Source organism: Physeter macrocephalus, chromosome 2 (assembly GCF_002837175.3).
Source record: "Physeter macrocephalus isolate SW-GA chromosome 2, ASM283717v5, whole genome shotgun sequence".
Classification (NCBI taxonomy): Eukaryota; Metazoa; Chordata; class Mammalia; order Artiodactyla; family Physeteridae; genus Physeter; species Physeter macrocephalus.
Window position 1 is genome coordinate 127779392 of NC_041215.1, and position 19054 is coordinate 127798445.

At 40.0% G+C, this 19054-nt stretch overlaps 1 protein-coding gene across 1 annotated transcript in view; it reads left to right on the plus strand.

Annotated features, from left to right (window-relative positions):
- COL4A3 (collagen type IV alpha 3 chain) overlaps positions 1 to 19054 on the plus strand; it is an 86074-nt gene that overhangs the window by 11523 nt on the left and 55497 nt on the right. The window contains exons 3-18 of the mRNA XM_055079438.1: positions 495 to 584; positions 3498 to 3542; positions 4145 to 4189; positions 4818 to 4880; positions 6488 to 6541; positions 7754 to 7780; positions 8272 to 8349; positions 10152 to 10214; positions 10340 to 10375; positions 12166 to 12207; positions 12416 to 12493; positions 14764 to 14826; positions 15201 to 15260; positions 16217 to 16261; positions 16537 to 16590; positions 17495 to 17536. Coding sequence (XP_054935413.1) covers positions 495 to 584; positions 3498 to 3542; positions 4145 to 4189; positions 4818 to 4880; positions 6488 to 6541; positions 7754 to 7780; positions 8272 to 8349; positions 10152 to 10214; positions 10340 to 10375; positions 12166 to 12207; positions 12416 to 12493; positions 14764 to 14826; positions 15201 to 15260; positions 16217 to 16261; positions 16537 to 16590; positions 17495 to 17536 — 885 coding nt within the window. The remainder of the gene's footprint in view (positions 1 to 494; positions 585 to 3497; positions 3543 to 4144; positions 4190 to 4817; positions 4881 to 6487; positions 6542 to 7753; positions 7781 to 8271; positions 8350 to 10151; positions 10215 to 10339; positions 10376 to 12165; positions 12208 to 12415; positions 12494 to 14763; positions 14827 to 15200; positions 15261 to 16216; positions 16262 to 16536; positions 16591 to 17494; positions 17537 to 19054) is intronic.

A 19054-nucleotide genomic window follows, 5' to 3' on the forward strand; every position in this document is an offset into this window, starting at 1 on the left:
TCCACAAACAGCAGATTGAATTACTAATCCCTGTGTAATCAAGAAAGGACTAAAACTCATAGCCTGTGTGTTGTTCTTTCAAGCTACATAGCAATTATGCACACGCTCAGGACATTCTTGTGCCTGATTTTCACTCTCTCTCCATCCCCCAGAAAACGCACTCCACCAACCTCCATCTTTCTAACTGGGCTTTCCCCTCAGTTCTTGATTCCGCTCCCGTAATCTCTGCTCTGGGTAGCTCTACCATTTGGGTAAATGTAGAGTTTCCAGGAGACCAAAGACAAACGCTTTCAAGCCTACAGACGAATACTAACAGCTGAAAATTTAGAGTTACTCTTGTACTTACTGCTGAGGGCTATTTTTTTTTAATCCAAGGAAAAAATATGCAAAATATTATCATTACATCATAAAGAAAAGAAAATGATGGTTATGGGTGTGTTTATTCCTGGGAATTGCTGTTCTGTGTGTTTATTGTCTTGTTTTGATTTTAACAGGGGGAGAAAGGCTTCCCAGGACCCCCTGGGCCTCCCGGCCAGAAAGGATACCAAGGTCCGGAAGGCCTGCCTGGACCACAGGGGCCCAAGGTATGCCAGTCTGTGAGTTCAAAAATTCCCCAGTCCACTTAACCTTCTGTATGCTGACCCCAGGGCTGCTGAGAACCTGGAGAGAATTCCACATCGCAGCCAGCTGATGGACACTCTGGTAATTTCCTGTTCCAGTCTTAGCTGGGCCCTCCGAACTGAATCTTATTCCAAGATGATTCAGATGATTACCATTATCTTGAAGCCCCCTGCCCCACCTCCTCCCCCTCCCTGAGCTACAGTCTCCCTGCCTGCATCGGCCCCTCCCTTCTTTCGTCCCACATGAAAGGATGAGTTCTTTTTGCCTTCCATTCAGGACCTATCGCTCTACCGGTATCCTGGTCACTGGGGTTCCTACTAGAACCATGTTCTGATGGTGTGTCCTCTTTCTCAGCCATTTTAACTTTCCTTTTGACGTTGGTTTTTCTCTTTCCATCCTTAAGCATGCAAATATAAAACCCATACCAATATAAACTTCCTCTAGATCTTTCAGGTCCTGTAACCGAAGGATTGCCATCCTTTCCCTGTCTTTCCTAGCTCAGTCAAGCTTCTTTAAAAAAAATAAACTAACGAACCACGCTGGCTGTGGTTGATCTCCTATTCACTCCTCAGCCAGCAACAATTTGCCTCCTGCCTACTGCCCTGAAAACCCATGACCTCCAGATCACCCATGACCTCCAAAAGGCCAATGCAGAAGGGTACTCTGTGTCTTTATCTGACCTGGACCCCTCTGCTTTGTTTCCAACTGTGTGGATCCCTCTCTTCTCCTTGAAACACATGTCTTTGTTTCTGGAATCCTCCTTTCTTTGCTTCCCTCTTTCTCAGCTGGTCCCTTCCACATCAGGCACCTTAAGGTTCCTACCAGAGCCTACTGCCGTTCAAACTCATCACAGATTTTTATCCTAAAGTCTGTGATACAACAAAGGGCTTTGTTTAAATAAATGCCCTAGAGGATTTGCTAAATAATTGTATAACCACTAGATCTGCTGATGGCTCTTTCCTGCTGTGGACTTAAGCCTAGGCTCCCACACATCCACTGGGCCACTCCCCTGACTGCTGGTTTCCAGGAAGCTGTGAACTAACTAATAAATTATGAAAATGCAATTATAATTGATCCACACAGTCTTTTTAAATTTCATATGTATAGAATATTTAGGCAACATTTTCTGCTAATTTATTCTGAGCCAGGCATTGGGACATTTATTCTTGACTGGATCTCATTTATTCTTCACATTGATCCCATAAATCATGACTATAGTTACATATTATTATCTCCATCTTAGAGATGAGAAAACTGATTCTCAGAGCACTTAGGTAATTTGTCCTGGATTACGTAGCTAATAGGTGGCAAAATCACAGTTCAAATCCAGTATTGTATGACGCCAGAATCAAACTCCTACAGCCAAAGAAACTAAACCCACACCTACAGTTTCCAAATAAAACTGCAAAGCTTATTATTTCCCAGGAATTCTACTTTATTGTATTTGTGTATGCTTTTTGTTTCTTCATTTCTCCTTCCTCTGATCCTAATTTTGAAAAAGTAGTTCAGATTCTGGACGTTTGGTGTCTGATTTCAGACATGTTTAGTGTCGGAACATTCCGCTGCGTTCCTTCAGGGTGTGGTCTCAGATTTCCCTCCATTTTCCTGGTAGAATGAATTTGTCACTTCAACCCTGGACTTAGGATCAGCTTAATGCCGACTCCTTCCTTTTTATTTTGTTCTCTGCACCCCACTCTGCTGGTTTCCTTAGCATTTCTTTTGAGAAGCCAGCAGTAAATTAAAATTATAGTTGTAAATACATGGTGCTTAGTATAGGTTACATGATGTGCAGGTATTTCATAAAGTTCATCCAGAAACTTATGTTGTCATGAGTTCATATGTTAAAGTATAGCTCAGAGATGTAGCCACAAATGATCATCTGATCAAAGGCAGTCAATCAGAGAATATTAAAACCTGACCAAAAAGATTTTTCAGGTGTATAAATGTCTTAATTTTAAATATTTTCTATATATTCTCATATAGAAAATATGAGAAAATTTATAATGGGGATGTGAAACCTGCAAGTCACGCTTCTGCCTTTGCAGATTACACACAGCATCCTGCAGAGGAGGGGGCCATGGTCACACACCCAGGAATTCTACCTCAGACAGGAAAGGCTGACTTTGGCCTTGACAGTCCAGTCTCAGAAGGCTCTGTAACAACCTTTTCCTCAAATAATCAGAAATACCAAAACATACTGAAACTCTCAGGAATGATGAAAAACTTTGGATAATGGAACTTTCACACCAAGTGGCCTCGTTAAAACAGTTTTGTTTGTGGTTATTCTCTAAGCAACAGGACCTCCAAATGTACTCATTGTGTTCTGGAAGCAAGTTTATCTCTGGTTCAGGCAGTCCTTAGTTTGCTATTTATTTATTTGTGCCCACCAGGGACATTTTGCTAATAAAGTGTTTCTCATGCACAGAAATATTGGCTGCCATTCTCATCCACTGTTGTAATCGTGTCATTCATCCTTATCAGCCCTCGGCAGCTGTCTGGCTAATGTGGGGCTTTTCCAGGGCACTTCTCAGACACTAATGTGAGCGAGAATTATCATCACATCTTGTTGAAATGCAAATTCTGAATCAATAGGTCTGGGCGGTGAGGGAGCTGTATTTCTAACAAGCTCCCCGATGAGGCTACTGTTGGATCCTGCACCTTGAGTAGCAAGGGTATGAATGGATTTTTGTTTGTCCTTTCGGATAAATACTCTAGCGCCAATGAAACAACAAGCAATTGAACCGTGTTAACAATGAAATAATCGCAAGAGCAAAACTCTTTGGCGTGTGAATAAAACTGGGACCTTTCATTTATGGGCTTATTAGTGCCAAATAATTGTCACAGTGCTTACCTTTTGTTTTCTCCTTTGGATGTAGGGCTCTCCAGGACTTCCAGGACTCACTGGTCCCAAAGGCGTGAGGGTTAGTAGTCCAACCAGTCTAGCCTGACTGTTTGATGAAAATTCTTTTTAAAAAAAAAAGAACTCTGCACTGTAAAAGTTATACAGATGTCACAAAGGAGTACGTTGTGTGTGATACACTTCTATAGATGAAGTTCAGGAACAGGTAAAACCAGTCTATAATGGTAGAAGTCAAAATAGTCCTTACTTTGTTGAGGGTAGGTGTTAACTGACTTTGAGAGGGCATGAGGGAACCATCTGGGGTGCTGGAGATGTTCTATGTCCGGATGGGGTGACGGTATCACCAATATGTGCATATGCACATATATAAACATTGCTCAATCTGTTTGTGGAAGATTGGAGCACTTTACTGTATGCAAATTAACCTTAATCTACCCAAGAAAGGCCAAAAACAATCTTAATCATCTCTTTTTAAAAGTTATATAAATGGGAGATTTACAAAGTTTGTCAAGCCTTTTAGTGTTTTTCAAATAGTTTTTAGTGTTCCCAATTATAGTTGCAGAACGGCGGGGTTATTGGCATGGTAAATCATTTTTTGTTTATAGGTTGAACCTCTTTAAAGAGTTTTTTTCTTTCCACCCTTTCCGTTTTCTATGTCTTTAGGGAACAACTGGATTACCAGGATTTTCAGGTCCTCCTGGACTTCCAGTAAGTAATGAGAAAAATGTGTAAATGGAATAATAAGAAGTAAGCTCATTTTAATAAAGATGTTAAAGCAGTAGCGCAAGAAAATGAGTACTGATACATTTGCTACATGATGAAAATATCAGAATCACATAGTGTATTAGAGTGTGGATTTACAAGACATACAAGTCAAATTATATTTCCTGAAATACAAACAGATGGAACAGATTGGGATGGGATGGGATGGGATGGGATAGGATAGAATAGAATAGAATAGAATGAACTCTGCTTGATAGCACAGGATAATAAAATAATAAAATAGTTACCTCTGTGCACACGTCCCTCTTTCCTGTCCGCCAGCTTAACACAGCGTGCTAATGGACTTATTTTATATAGAAAGACCTTTTGTTTTATCTTAAATATCTGTATCTCACTGGATAATTTTTGGTTTTAATTAACCTATTTTATTTGCTGTGATTTTTATTTAAATTATTATCTAAAATAACTAATTTACTACTTTATTTAAATAACCATTTATACTTAAAGAACTATCTAAATTAGCCCATGTTTTCCCACCATGGTTTCTGCACTGTTTCCACCTGGTCCCGGGGCCTGATTATCTCTCCTTTTTGAGACTTGCTCTATTGTTTAGGGCATCCCAGGCCATCCTGGACCGTATGGACCTGTCGGTTTGCCAGGATGCAATGGTTCTAAGGTATGTATGCCTCACACAGGAGATGGTTAGTTAATGTTTTGCTAAATGAATAAATCAAGGTGAAGTAGTAATGAGACAGGCTAGGCTTTCCTTGAAATATTCTTTTAGCCAGAACCAATGATATGTGTCTTCAGGGCAGACATATGATGGCTTTCTTTCTTCTTATGCCTTTTTCTTTACTTTCTTCCAGTTTTATTGAGATATAATTGACATACAGCAATACATAAGTTCAAAGTGTACAGCATAATGATTTGACTTACATACACCATAAAATGATCATCACAATAGTTTAGTGAACCCACCATCTCTTATAGATACAAAATTAAAGAAAGAAAAGAAATGTGTGTGTGATGAGAACTCTTAGGATTTACGCTATCAACGTTCATGTATAACATACAGCAGTGTTAATTAGATTTATCATGTTGTGCGTTCCCTCCCTAGTACTTATTTATCTTATAACTGGAAGTTTGGAGTACCATTTGAGTGTCTGCATCCAATTCCCCTCCCCTCCCCGACCTTGATTTCTTTTTTTTTTTTTTTTTTTTTTTTAATTTATTTATTTATTTTTGGCTGCGTTGGGTCTTCGTTGCTGCGCGCAGGCTTTCTCTAGTTCTGGCGACCGGGGGCTATCTTTGTTGCGGTGCGCGGGCTTCTCACTGTGGTGTTTTCTTTTGCTGCGGAGCAGGGGCTCTAGGTGTGCGGGCTTCAATAGTTGTGGCTCGCAGGCTCTAGAGCACAGACTCAGTAGTTGTGGCTCACGGGCTTAGTTACTCTACGTCATGTGGGATCTTCCCGGACCAGGGTTCAAACCCATGTTCCCTGCATTGGCAGGCGGATTCTTTTTTTTTTTTTTGCATTACGCGGGCCTCTCACTGCTGTGGCCTCTCCCGCTGCGGAGCACAGGCTCCGGACGCGCAGGCCCAGTGGCCATGGCCCACGGGCCCAGCCACTCCGCGGCATGTGGGATCCTTCCGGACCGGGGCACGAACCCAGGTCCCCTGCATCAGCAAGCGGACTCTCAACCACTGCACCACCAGGGAAGCCCTAGCAGGTGGATTCTTAACCACTGCACCACCAAGGAAGTCCCCCCCACCTTGCTTTCTGATTGCTTTTTAAGGAAGTTCTCTGATGTTCTCCCACCGAAAGATAACTGGGGGCTCAAATGGTTATTTGCATCTGAGGTTGTGAGTGTATATAAATCAGAAACTAAGGCTTGGAATGCAAAATTGGTCTTTGGAATAGAATGACTGAGCTTTTCGATGTTCACTCGTCTCCTTTGTTTCCTGACTGCACTCTCCTTTTCCCCAGAATGGTGGCCATGAAAGGAGTAATTACTAAAGTTTCAAGGAAGCAGCAATTGAAAAGTTCTTGGCACAATTAGCCTTTTGCCATTTATGCACAATTTGAGAAACAGTAGATTCTAATCCTGTTTTCAATTAAGATAATGATTTCCTGGCCTTCAGCCTCATGACCCAGTAGCTGTAAGGAATTTGGGTTACTTTGTCTAGATTTACCACTGCAGGGTTGGAAGAGAGAAACAGGGAAATTATCTCAATAGGCTGTTCTAGAACAACTAAGAAGAATGACAAGCTCTGTATGTCTTCCAGGGTGAACAAGGGTTTCCAGGACTTCGGGGGACACCAGGCTACCCAGGCCTCCCAGTACGTTTGTATTTCTAACTCCCCATCCGAGACATAAAGTACAATTATAAGGAGTTTCCTTTGGAATGACTGTATACAGAAATCTGTCGTGACCTTGGGGAAGTCTGAGGCAGCCAACAGTAGACACTCAACTAATACTTGAGAAGTGAATGAATAAATGCACTTTGAGACTTTGTTTTGCTTTTGAGACACTGAAGGGGAGTTGTGAACTAGGCAGTGAGAGAGGCCTGGATTGTGGTGACTCAAGGATGGAAGAGAGGAGAAAAGGGCCCTGGAACTGGGACTTAGAGAGCTCCAGCATGTAGTGTGAGCTCAAGGACAATAAGCCTGTAAAGGAGGAAGGGCCCTCAAGGTAGAAGAAAACAAGGAGGAGTGTATTCTGGAAGCCCAGGAAAGATGTTGCTAAATAACAAAAATTTGAGTGAGTAAATCTGACCATCTAATATTGGCCTTAGTGGATGACTCATGAATCCGGCAGCATCCCATCTAGCAAGGAGAGAGTTGCTGCATCCAACCATAGATAGGAAAGGTTTTTAAAGCCAGAGAGGGAATGGAAAAAGTGACATTATTAGCAAAGAATGTATTGTTTTATTAACAAAGAAGGCACTGTCTTAGGCAAAGCTGCCTCTTAAGGGGAATGGAAGGTGCTATTGGGTGGAATATCTTATTAGTGCAGACCAGGAATTTCCAGGTTGGCTGGTCAAAGGTCACATTCCTAGGGAAGGTTAAAACTGTAGTCAGGTTAGGTATTAAGTCTTGGTTTACTGCTGTGGACCTAACAGGAGTGATTTCATCTTGGACCCATCTCCTTTGTAACAATTTCCAGCAAAGGGGAGTGACAGACAGCTGCCTAGTGCTGTTGAGAAATCCAGTAAGGCAGGAACTAATGTGTTGTCGTTGGTTTCAGTAACATCAAAGTCACTGCAGACTTCCACTTCCATGACAGATGGAGGGAGGATGTAGCTATGAGCGTAAGAAATATGTGAGAGATGAAGAGAGTGGGAAGTTTGCAGATGACATGAAAGATAGACAAGGCAGTATGGGGAGGGTGGATTTAGGGGGAGACTCTTTAAATGAGAAAGACTTGAGCATGTTTAAAAGCCAGTGGGAGGTATACAGCAGGGAGAGAAGGCAGAATAGCAGAGAGGACAAAGCAGGGATGCTGTGTATTTGATTTGCCTCTGGTTGCTAATATGCCGCTCCTCTTCCTAGGGTGCCATTGGTTTGAAAGGAGAGAAAGTAAGTTATTTGTGGCATATTATTGTTGAAAAATCTCTACTTGTACATATGAAAGGGACTTCTATTAAACAATAAGACATAAGTAATTACAAATCAGATCTCATGATTAATTCAGAAATCATAGTAAATATGTCTTCAGGAACACAAGTTTTATATTATTCTTTAGGAAAATAGGGTCTGGGAAAAGAGAGCTGAACTTATGCTCAGGGCCCCAAATTCTAAATAAGGAATGACCGCTCATTTTGGTGTCTTGGGAAATGGTCTATTATTCTTGTGTCTTTCTTCCCTCCACAGTAAATGGTCAATCTTAGAAAATACAAAAAAGCTTTAAATTCTTCAAAATGGAATAACTAAATAATCCTAAAGCATTTCTCTACATATATATCCTGAAAGCACTTTTATCCTTGAAGCAGTATGACCCTGAATAACCATTTAAAGGAGTTTTGAAGATATAACATTGCTTATGTTTGATGAACTTCTTCATTTTCAAGGGGGCTCCTGCTGAAGGAGAAGGTGTAGCCCTTGATGGAAAAGGTGACCCTGGGTTGCCAGGAGCTCCAGGATTCCAGGTACGCACTTCAGAGAAGGTCTCTATCATTCTCGATCTCTCCACCTCTTTTTTTCTTCTTCTTCTTCTTCTTCTCTCTCTCTCTCTTCTTCTCCCTCTATCTCTTTCTCACTCTCTTAAAAATATTTTTCATAGATATTCATATCTCTTCTATTTACATATTTACCTCATTTTATTCTAACACATTCACCTCATTATAAGAAACTACATTTAGCTCATATAAAAAAGGTGATTTTGTATGTGTCTTTTAGCCTCTTCTTAAGTCTCAATCACCCAAGCTTTACTAAATCTAAGAAGGAGCCTTCAAGGAATGGTTGTGTTCCACTTACTTTGTATTTGTTGAAATCCAGGATAAGATTGTATTACACGTTGAATACAATTTAAAATTGTAATATTATGTGACATTCCTATTGTAAAGTTTGCATGATAGTAATATTTTATTTAACTGCACCTTTCTCCTGTTGAATAGTTTGCTTTCTGACCTCTACGTATGTAGCCGGAGGGTGATCCAGAATAAATACAAGGAAACAGCTATTTGGTGGCTGTGTGTACTTTACTCTGTGATTCAAAAGGATCTTTTGATAATAAATTATTTGATTGGTATATGTTTTTGAAGGCCCTCAAAAGGCTTTCTTGCTGTAAAGAAGTAGGAAAAAATAAACACATCTTAGCCAAAAAAGGGGGGGTGGATCTTTTGATACTAACTTTCAGGTTAATTAATCAGAAATATTTTAACTTAATTCAGAAGTATATGTGGAAATTCCTGGGCAGAGATAGGAATTTGCCTGAGTGAGTCAAAGAGTTTGAGTTAAGGTTGTTGAACATCTATATGGTGAGCCATGGCAGCTAATGATGGGCTGCAAAACTGAAGAATGACACAGTTAGGAGCCATATAAGCTTTTGAGAAAAGATGTAGAATATGATGGCTCTTGTTTTTTTGCTTAGGAAGCATTTAGGGAGCCAGATGCTGAGGGCAGGGCATCTAGTAAGAGGAGATAGTAGCAATCTGGGACACGGATGTATCCCTTCAATGTGTATTGAGTGTTGGCCATGTACCACATTGTGCTACTGCTGAAAGTATAGCAGTGGGACCTTCAGTCATACAAGAAATCCTTATTACGTGCCAAGTAGGTTCCAGGGGCTATTTAGGTGCTGGGGATACCACAGTGCACAAATCTCCAAAAATAGTTTAACAAAAATGTTTGCCCTCATGGCACATTCTAGAAGGAGAAAATATTTAAAAATGTAAATTACTAAGTATATGTTGTATTAGACAGTAATAAATGCCAAGGAGAAAAATAATGCAGGGTTGGGGGATAGGAAGTGTCCAGATTAGAAGGAAGGTTGTGGCATTAGATTGGATGGGCAGGAAGGCCCCACGGAAAGGATAATGTTTGAATAAAGATAAGAAAAGGGAGAGAAAGTGAGTTATAGAGATATCTGGGGAAAGAGGATTCTAGGCAGAAGCAGAGCAGGTGGAAGGGCCCAGAGGTAAGAGCATGCTTGGAGAGGGAGAGAGAGAGAGAGAGAGAGGAAACATTTCTAAAAATGGTAAAACTCTTCTAAAGTAAAGCAACTGCTCTGGCCATTTTCCTGGAAATAGTACCATCAGAATGATCCTGGTAGCCTGTTATACATGGTAACACATGTTACACATGGCCTTTATTGAAATTAACTGCAGCCATAAATAGGAAACATTAGGCTCTGATTTTTCTAAAATAGTTTAATGCCTTTCACTAATGGACATCGTTCTTCAGTGAGAAGTAAATTTAAACTTATTCTAATTCTTCTCTTAATTTAAAGGGTTTGCCGGGCCTTCCAGGTTTTCCCGGACCTATTGGTCCACCTGGACCTCCAGGATTCTTTGTGAGTATGAAGCCACCATTGCTATAGACATCGTAACTAATAAAAGAATTATAGCCTAAAATTTTAAACAGAGTTTTAGGCTTGATTCATTACCTGCTGTAATTTTAACTGGTGGATTTTTCTAGGGCTTCCCAGGAACCATGGGACCGCCAGGACCTAAGGTAGATGACAATTTGTATGTTGTGTCAGCCAGAACATCCTAACCGATCTGAAAGCCAAACTCAGTCTGATTCCACATGTGGGTCACTGCTGGGCACCCCTCTGGAACTCACAAGGACTCCCAGCAGGGAAGGAGCATGGCTAGCAGCTCTGCACCCCCTACTTCCCTTCTCCCTGCACTTCAGTAACTAGATCTCTGATACAAAGCGTCTTAATTCAATTATAAGGAGCTCCTCATCAGGAAAAGGGCAAGGATTCCTACTCCTTATATTTCCCGCAACACTTCACCTTATATATTTTTTTACTGGGCTGCTTCCCAAAGCCAACCTGTTTTTATACTAGTAAATAAAAATGATTATTCATGGACTCATTAAGCATTTATGCTCATCCTGCATTTCTTTCTATTACAAAGGCCAACTGTTAGTATTGGGGAGGAAAAAAACTTTTTCTTCTATCTTCTTAGGTTCAGTGACTGGGTTAACTGTAGGAAAAAAGTTTGATTTCATATGCATGTGGAGACCTCACAGAAATGAAATGAAAACCCCAAAGAGGCAGTCTGACCCAGAGGCTTGTATACCATTTTAACAAAGGGTGATAAATTTGTGGAGGAGTGACAGGACAAAGGAAAAGGGTTTTGAGCTTCAAGGGGCAGTAGATGGTGGAAAGGTCAATATATGGGGGAAACTAATGGAAGATAAGTGTTATTTCAGTAAATTTGTTTATGCAGGCTTAAGTTAGTGTTGTTTCCAGTGATGAGCTGTCTTCTCTTCCTCCTACTGAAGAGGGGAGGGTGACACCTTCACAAAGGGAAATTTATGCCCTGTCTTGAGGCAGATGGGGGAGAGCAAGGAACTTTTTCTGCATTTGCTGTTTCTCACTTGCCTTCAGCTCAAAATAATTCTTCTGCCAAAGTGGTATATTTTGGGGTGGCATATTCTGATCCCCCTCATTATTTTAAGTATGAAAACGTTGAGCAAGGCAGAGCCCCACCAGGAAATTACTTACTATCAGATAGCCTTTGTGTGTAGGGTACTTCCCAAGGTGCTTTCACATTTATTACTTCATTGATGTGTGTACACACACACACACACGCACACACGTGCACACACATACATACCCTCTGAGATGAATAGGGTTAGGTTAAGTGAATCATCAAGTAGTAATTGGCAGAGCTGAGGTTTAAAGTCTTTTGACTCCTCATCTTGAGCTTTTCTCTACAGCTTGTGGCCTAATTGGGGGAAAATCTGCAAACTCAAGAGCAGAAAAGCAAAGACACATTGGTGGAAATGATAGATTACTGAAGAGAGATGATTCACATTAGACTTATCTCACGTCACTAACTTACTAGTGAAGTCAGGTTGCTTGAATTCTATTCTTAGTTCTCTATTAAGTTTTGAATTTCAGAATCCTGAAGATCAGCTACACATCCCTCTTATTTTTAAGATGAGGAAACTAGGGCATCAGGAAGTTACCAGCCAGAGGAAGCAAAATTGGCTGGTGGCTGAGCCAGAAAAATGTCCTCCGAGCTGGGTTCCTTCCCCTGCCCCACACCATCTCATGTTATCACTTGCCCTATTAAGTAAATCCGTTAAGTTTTCTGCGCTTCAAGATCTCTACTTTTAAAAGAAACATGTTGCCACTCCACTCCAAGAAATAGCTAAAATAACTTTTACAATACTAACATTACAGTTAAAATATAAATGTTCAATTATAAACATTGAACTTTAATGGGTTTAGACTATACATTCATGTTCATTTTAAAAAAATAATTTGGTTTTGTCTTTTCTTACAGGGTCACATGGGCGATAACGTGATAGGACAAAAAGGAGAGAGGGTAATTTAAATTCTGTGGTTTATTTATGGGCAAGATATTTTAAGTTCCCTAGCAGTCAACTTACACAATTTATTCACTAAGTCACACTGAAACGAAAGTATTTCCTGTGTCTCAGGTTTCATTTGCTTTATCTTCTTAGGTAAGAACTAAAGAGGAAATGTAGATCTCTCAAGCTTAGTTTTTTATTCCTGAGTGTATTTGTCTTTAGGGTATGAAAGGATTAACAGGACCGCCCGGACCACCAGGAACAGTTATTGTGACACTAACCGGCCTGGTTAACAGAACGGTAACTCTTCAATTTTATTATTAGGGTTGCGCCTTCCCCTTTCTGGGATGAGGTCCTTTGATCCCTTACCTCTTTTATAAGCCTGTCACCTAAGCCCAGCTCAGCCAACCTGGGCATCTGGATTTTATTCCTTCTCCATCTTTTACTCAAGAACTAGAAAACATGAAATGGGGAAGATACAAGGCAAGCCACTTCCAACATTTTTTTTTTTTTAATTTGTTTATTTTTGGCTACGTTGGGTCTTCATCGCCGTCCTCAGGCTTTTTCTAGTTGCGGCAAGCAGGGGCTACCCTTGGTTGCGGTGTGTGGGCTTCTCATTGCGGTGGCTTCTCTTCTTGCACAGCACAGGCTCTAGGCACGCACGGGCTTCAGTAGTTGTGGCACGTAGGCTCAGTAGTTGTGGCTCGCGGCCTCTAGAGCGCAGGCTCAGTAGTTGTGGCACATGGGCCTAGTTGTTCCGCGGCATGTGGGATCTTCCCGGACCAGGGCTCAAACCCGTGTCCCCTGCATTGGCAGGCGGATTGTCAACCACTGAGCCACCAGGGAAGCCCCCAACATTCTTGAAGGAAGAGCCTAGATCTAATTTTGCTCACCCATTATCCCTATCCCTCTCCTTGTTGCTAACATAGAGTGGGTATACGGTGAGTATTTTTGAATAAACAGTAGAAAAATGGTGTGTGGCTCTGATGCAGTTGGATAGTAATGACCTAAAGATAAGGGTAGAGCAATATCATAATCAAGTGGGATATTTTTACCCTGCCGTCATAACCCCAAGGCAATGTGGCCCCCACTCCTCTCCAAGGACACTGTGACTCGTTATTTTGACATTATCATGTGCTTTTTGCGCCCATGTGGGGGTAGTTAGAAGGACCAGAGGATGGAATTGAATCAAATGCTCAGAAGAAATGCATCACAACATCATACACCAATCCTAGACACCAGGTTAATCCTGGAATGTCTGGGAAGGGGAATGGGGAGTGAGGGGGAAGCTAACAATTTCTTGTGGATTAACTAAGAAATAAACATAAATCATCCTTCTCCTTTAAACTTATGATTAATTGTTTTATTAATAGCTTGATTGCAATATAATTCACGTACCATAATTTTCACCCTTTTAAAGAATAAAATTCATGGGTTGTAATTATAATTAACTTTTAACAGCATTATTGAGATATAATTCACATGCCATAAAATTCACTTATATAGTGTACAATTCAGTGGCTATTAGTATATTCATAGAGTCGTGCAGCTGTAACCATGTGCAGTTTTAGAACGTTTTCATCACCCCCAAAAGAAATCCCTTAATCATTTCTTTCCAGTATAATTAATTTTTAATGATAGAAATTATCAAAACAAAACTAGAAGAGTTAAAACAGAACATGGTGACGTTTTCTATGGCCAAAATAATAACTCTTATTGAAGACTGGAAAAAAATTGACTGAGGAGAATAACTGAACTTTTCAGAATTAATCAACAAAAGTATATTTAATAAAGTCTAAAGCTTTATTGGCTGAAAATTGATGGGAAAAAATCTTATTTTGACAAAATCAAGATCTGGGAGATTTGACCCAGGGGAAAAATTGAGTTATTTATAAAAATGATGCCCTCAGGAGGATACTCACATTGGGAAAAAATTGTTTTTGAAAATTATATTTTCACAATATATGAATAAAATGTGATAAGGGCAAAACAAACCTAATTAATGAATTCAATCCTCGTTGTAACATTTACTCAGAAAATAGTTGATCTCGGTGAAAATAATTTCAATATATTAAAAATGAAAGTAAAATACATTAGAAATGATCTAATTGTGCTTATAGAAAACTGATTCAAGAATTAAATTAGTTTAATACAGTTTGATCTAAAGGATACTTTCATTTTTTTTTAAAAAAAGGAAAAGGTTGTAAAAAGGATATATTGTACAGCAGAGGGAATAGAGCCGATATTTTATAGTAACTATAAAAGGAGTATAATTATAAAAATCGTGAATCACTACATTGTACACCTGAAACTAATATAATATTGTAAATCAACTATACATCAGTTTAAAAAATAAATAAAATATAGCACACAAAAAGTTTGTATATTGTTTCAGGGGGTTCCCAGGTATAAAATTCAAAATGTGAAAATTGATAATGTGGTGTGTTAACAGGAGGTATATAAGTAGCTTGAAAATCCAATCCATTGAACAGATAGAGGACTTTTCCAAGTATAGTCAATAATATCTTGTTTGATCTGTTTGTAATGACCTTAACTTATTTTTGTGACAGGATCTCAAGGGGGAGAAGGGAGACCAGGGAGCCGTGGGCCAGTCTGGACGCCCTGGACCCTCAGTAGGTCACTAAGAATCATGTTGTTCCCTTGAAACAAAAAGTAGAACCTTAGAGCGTATTTTGACGTATGATCTACCTTTAAATCTTAATATTAGCTAAAGCACGACAGTATTTTACTGCAGAGATCGTAAGTATTGGAATTATTTTCTGGCCACTTCTAGCTGAAATCCCTGCACTGTTTTACATGCACCCAATGGCACCCATCTTATGATTTATCTTCAGCATCTGTTTTTAAATTAATATTCATAAATAAGATGTCCTTCTTAGATAACCCACCATTTCAAAAATTTTAACAGAAGGGAAAAGTTAATAAAAATCAATGTAAGTCAAAAATCAATAATTTACAAAACTTGACCTAACTCTCATTAATACAGGGGCCACCTGGAGAATCTTACGGATCAGAAAAAGGTGCTCCTGGAGAACCAGGCCCACAGGTGAGTTTGGAAATTCAACGTCATGTGCAGCCTAAATTAGTAAGTACTCAGGACTCTTGAGGTCGTGAATATAAGGTGCTTAACTCAAACTAACTTAGATTTTTGAAACTTTTTTTTTTATTTGGGAGGTAGAATTTATTTGTTCAAGTATCTGAGAAGTTCAAGGTTAAAACAAGCTTCAAGAACTTCTGAACCTGAAATGAAATGGGCAGGACTCTGTCCATTTCACTTCGGCTCCTCTGTGTATCAGCCTCATCCTCTTCTTTGACAAACGATCTTCATCCACATAGGGGGTGATGGGTAAAAAAAGAGGAGGATGTAGAAGCAACAGAGGCTCACTCTCCCACCCAGCTCTATTTTGCAAAGATTTAAACACATAAAAACTCTAAAAATTATACACTGGGAAAAGTATATTTTTTTCTAAGAAAAAATATTCAACTAATATGATTTTTAACTTTATCATGGAGGGTAAACACCATAATAGTTAATCCCAAAAGCCCTGTCTGTTTGAATGCTGCAAAATACTTTTTATGCATATATTTAAATATAGGCACATCTGGAGTTCGGGGAATTGCCAACATCGCAAATGAATAGACTGTGAACGCCTCCCTCTTTCTGGATTTTCCTGTTCGATTCTCTGCTCAGTGCTTCCTTGAGTTTCCTTCTAAGCGTTGATGGATAGTGTTAACTCCAGTTTAAGCTTAGCTCTTCATATCCTCTCATTTTTCCAATGACCCTCCCTAATTTCCCATTCTGACTGGCTTCTGCCTTCCCTGGCAAGAGAAGGTCATCACCTGTTCTGTGGTTAATAGTTTTTCCTTTTAATAAGTGGGGGAAACCTCAGTCAGCCTTTCTTGCCTAAGGTCAAGAGATGATCATATCATTTTAGTTTTTCATGTTTATTGAAATTACCCATATTTATTAAGTTACATGTTTTTGTTTTGTTTTTGTTTTAGGGAAAGCCTGGAAAAGATGGTGCCCCCGGTTTCCCTGGCACTGAGGTAAAGACGTGACTTGGCCCATTAATATAGTGAAATTGTCAGTCCTATTAGACAAAGAAGGGTTTTTGAGAGTCACTAAGTAGTTTTAAGCAAACAGAAAGCATATAGCTTTTAAAAATTATGTTTGAGAATCATAGTGTTACACCCTCACTGTGGAGAGAGGTCATCTGAGCACATTTTTTTTTCCAAAAAGGAGTTTAAAGCATTTTGCTTCCTACAGAAGAAACTGATTATCGATGTGTCTTCTGACCTACGCACTTTGCTGTTCTCCGTAGGGAGCCAAAGGCAGCAAGGGTTTCCCTGGGTTAAGGGGCGAAGATGGCATTAAGGTAATTCCCTTCCTAACATCTATCTTCAGCTTTTTTAATTGGTTGGGTTTGGTCACTCTTTCCCCACACGTCCTGAAACTCGCTACAAGGAATTGCAATTAGAGCTCACTAAAACATCTTAGCATATTTGTTAAGAGGAAACAAGAGATGTGGCAACTAGATTTGAACACTTGAAGGGGAAAGATGTTAAACCTATTCTGTGTAGTAGAAGCTGACTTAGGACGAGTGAGATTTCAGCTCCCCATGAGGAAGAAGCTGGAAAGGACCTGCGATTGGAGGAAGTTTCAGGTCATCAGAGGTCAAGGGTAGGCTGGTCCCTGTGAGTCTCAGCCTGGGTCACGATGTACTGAAAGGTCATCATCAGTTAACTGTGGACCGTATTCCACATCGTTGTTTCTGACAACACGTTACAGATATTTTCAAATAGTTTTCATATGTAGGTATATGTGCAGATTCAAGATTTTTATCCTGTGTTAATATCGCTTCCAGTAGAATTCTGGAATGCCCTCTTGAGTAGGTAAGAAAGGAGGTTGATTATAGCTGGGACACCGGGAATTGCCTAGAACCCACAGCCTGGTTTCCCTGTGCCTCTAGTCTGGGTGGGAAAAGGGGAGCACGCGATGATGCAAAACATCCTTTGAAGGGAGTGATGTGGAAGAAACCTAGAGAACAATAGCCCCTTCTTCCAGACCTTGTAGATAAGATTCTTGACTCAGATATGGCCCTCCAGGAAGATAATCAAAAGTAGTATCCCTTTCTTGTTAACTTGGTTTGTACATTTCATAGAAATAACATCAATTTTAGCATAGATTTGTTTAACTGTGCATTTTGGTTTCTAAGTATACCTAACATGTAAATACTTTTGATTAATGTGCTCATAATTTGTAACTGTCTTTCAACATAGGGGTGGAAAGGAGACATGGGCCCTCCAGGATTTCCTGGTCCAGTAAGTGTAATTAAAGACCATTTGAATGTCATGTTTGATCAAGTCTTTCAAAATATCAAGGAAATTTTGAATCAGTGTCTCTTATTGACTGCTATGATAGAGATTACAGTATTTACCTTTTTATCAAACCGGGGCAAAAAAAATAGCTGTTGTCATTATTTGTCCATTTGATAATGGACAAGTATTTTTATTTGGTCCTACTTGGTCCCTGGAATGCACTGGCAATGCCCATCCTGGGCTGCAGAGAAGAAAACCTTTGTCTAATCAGGCCTGGCCCAAGGTAAGTAATCCCTTGCCCTTAAGTAGGGTAAAAAGGCAGCAGAGGAGGACAGCTTGGGCAACGGGGTGGCCTTCTCCAGCTGGGTCCCATTAAGACAGCCCTGCACTGTGAGGCAGCAGAAGCTCAGCCCTGGGTTTAATACAGGACCAGCAAGAACCAATGACCCCAGCCCAAGCTCCTTAGTGGCAGGCTGTTTCCCCTCCCCGGCGTGGACCTGGATTTGATGTCTGTCAGCTCCTGACTGCAGGGTGGCTACATTTTATATAGTGACTCTGTAGCTTAAGGAGATGAGTGAAAAAGACCCAGGCTCTGAGTTCTGGTATCTTCCTTTCCTGCCTCAAAAGACAGTGGTTCTCACATTCAGTTTGACTGTGCAGGTGTGACAGAAAGCTCCTCCATGGTGGCAAAGGAGTCACTGGGGGTGTGTGTGTGTGTGTGTGTGTGTGTGTGTGTGTGTGTGTGTGTGTTATTACAAATGCAGTTCTCAGACCCTTCAGGCTAAGTAAGTCAACTCAGTAACCGGAGGAGGGTCCCAGAAATCAGCCTCTTTACACTACAAGCAAATGATTCAGATGGCAAGTAATCCCAAGATACTTTTAAGGGGTTGCTGGGAAAATAAAAGAGACTATTTTGTGGAAGTAGTTACTTGGAAGGTACTCACATGTCTTTATGGATTTTATGATGGAGGAGATTATTACATTATTAGTACTATTATTAGTAGTAATTCTTTTTTGTGATTTTATACTGCTTAACCACAAAGCTCTAGTTACCTATTCTTTAAACAAGTCAGTGAACTAATTGGCCCCAGGCAGCGTATGAAAAAATTAAGTTTTTTAAAAACTTTTATATTTCCATCTTCTTTCTATCTTCTTTTCTCATGCTCAATTCCACATAACTCTGCAGCTTCTGCTAACTTCAGAGGAAGTTCTGCTTTGGAAGTAGATGGTTAAGGAGACCAGCAGTAGGTCCACTGATCACTTCAGAAATACGTGATAGTCCTGAGTCCTTGGACTAAGGAAACCTTTGTCTGAAGGTCAACAGTGTCCTGAAATTTAAAGAAACAATCAGTAAAGTATTTTTGATGTGTAGGTCCCAATATACTTTGAAATAAATTTAGTCCTCAGGGCAAGCATTTTTAAAAAGTGAAATAGAATAGAATAAAAAATATCAGAGTTGGGGCTTCCCTGGTGGCGCAGTGGTTGAGAGTCCGCCTGCCGATGCAGGGGAACCGGGTTCGC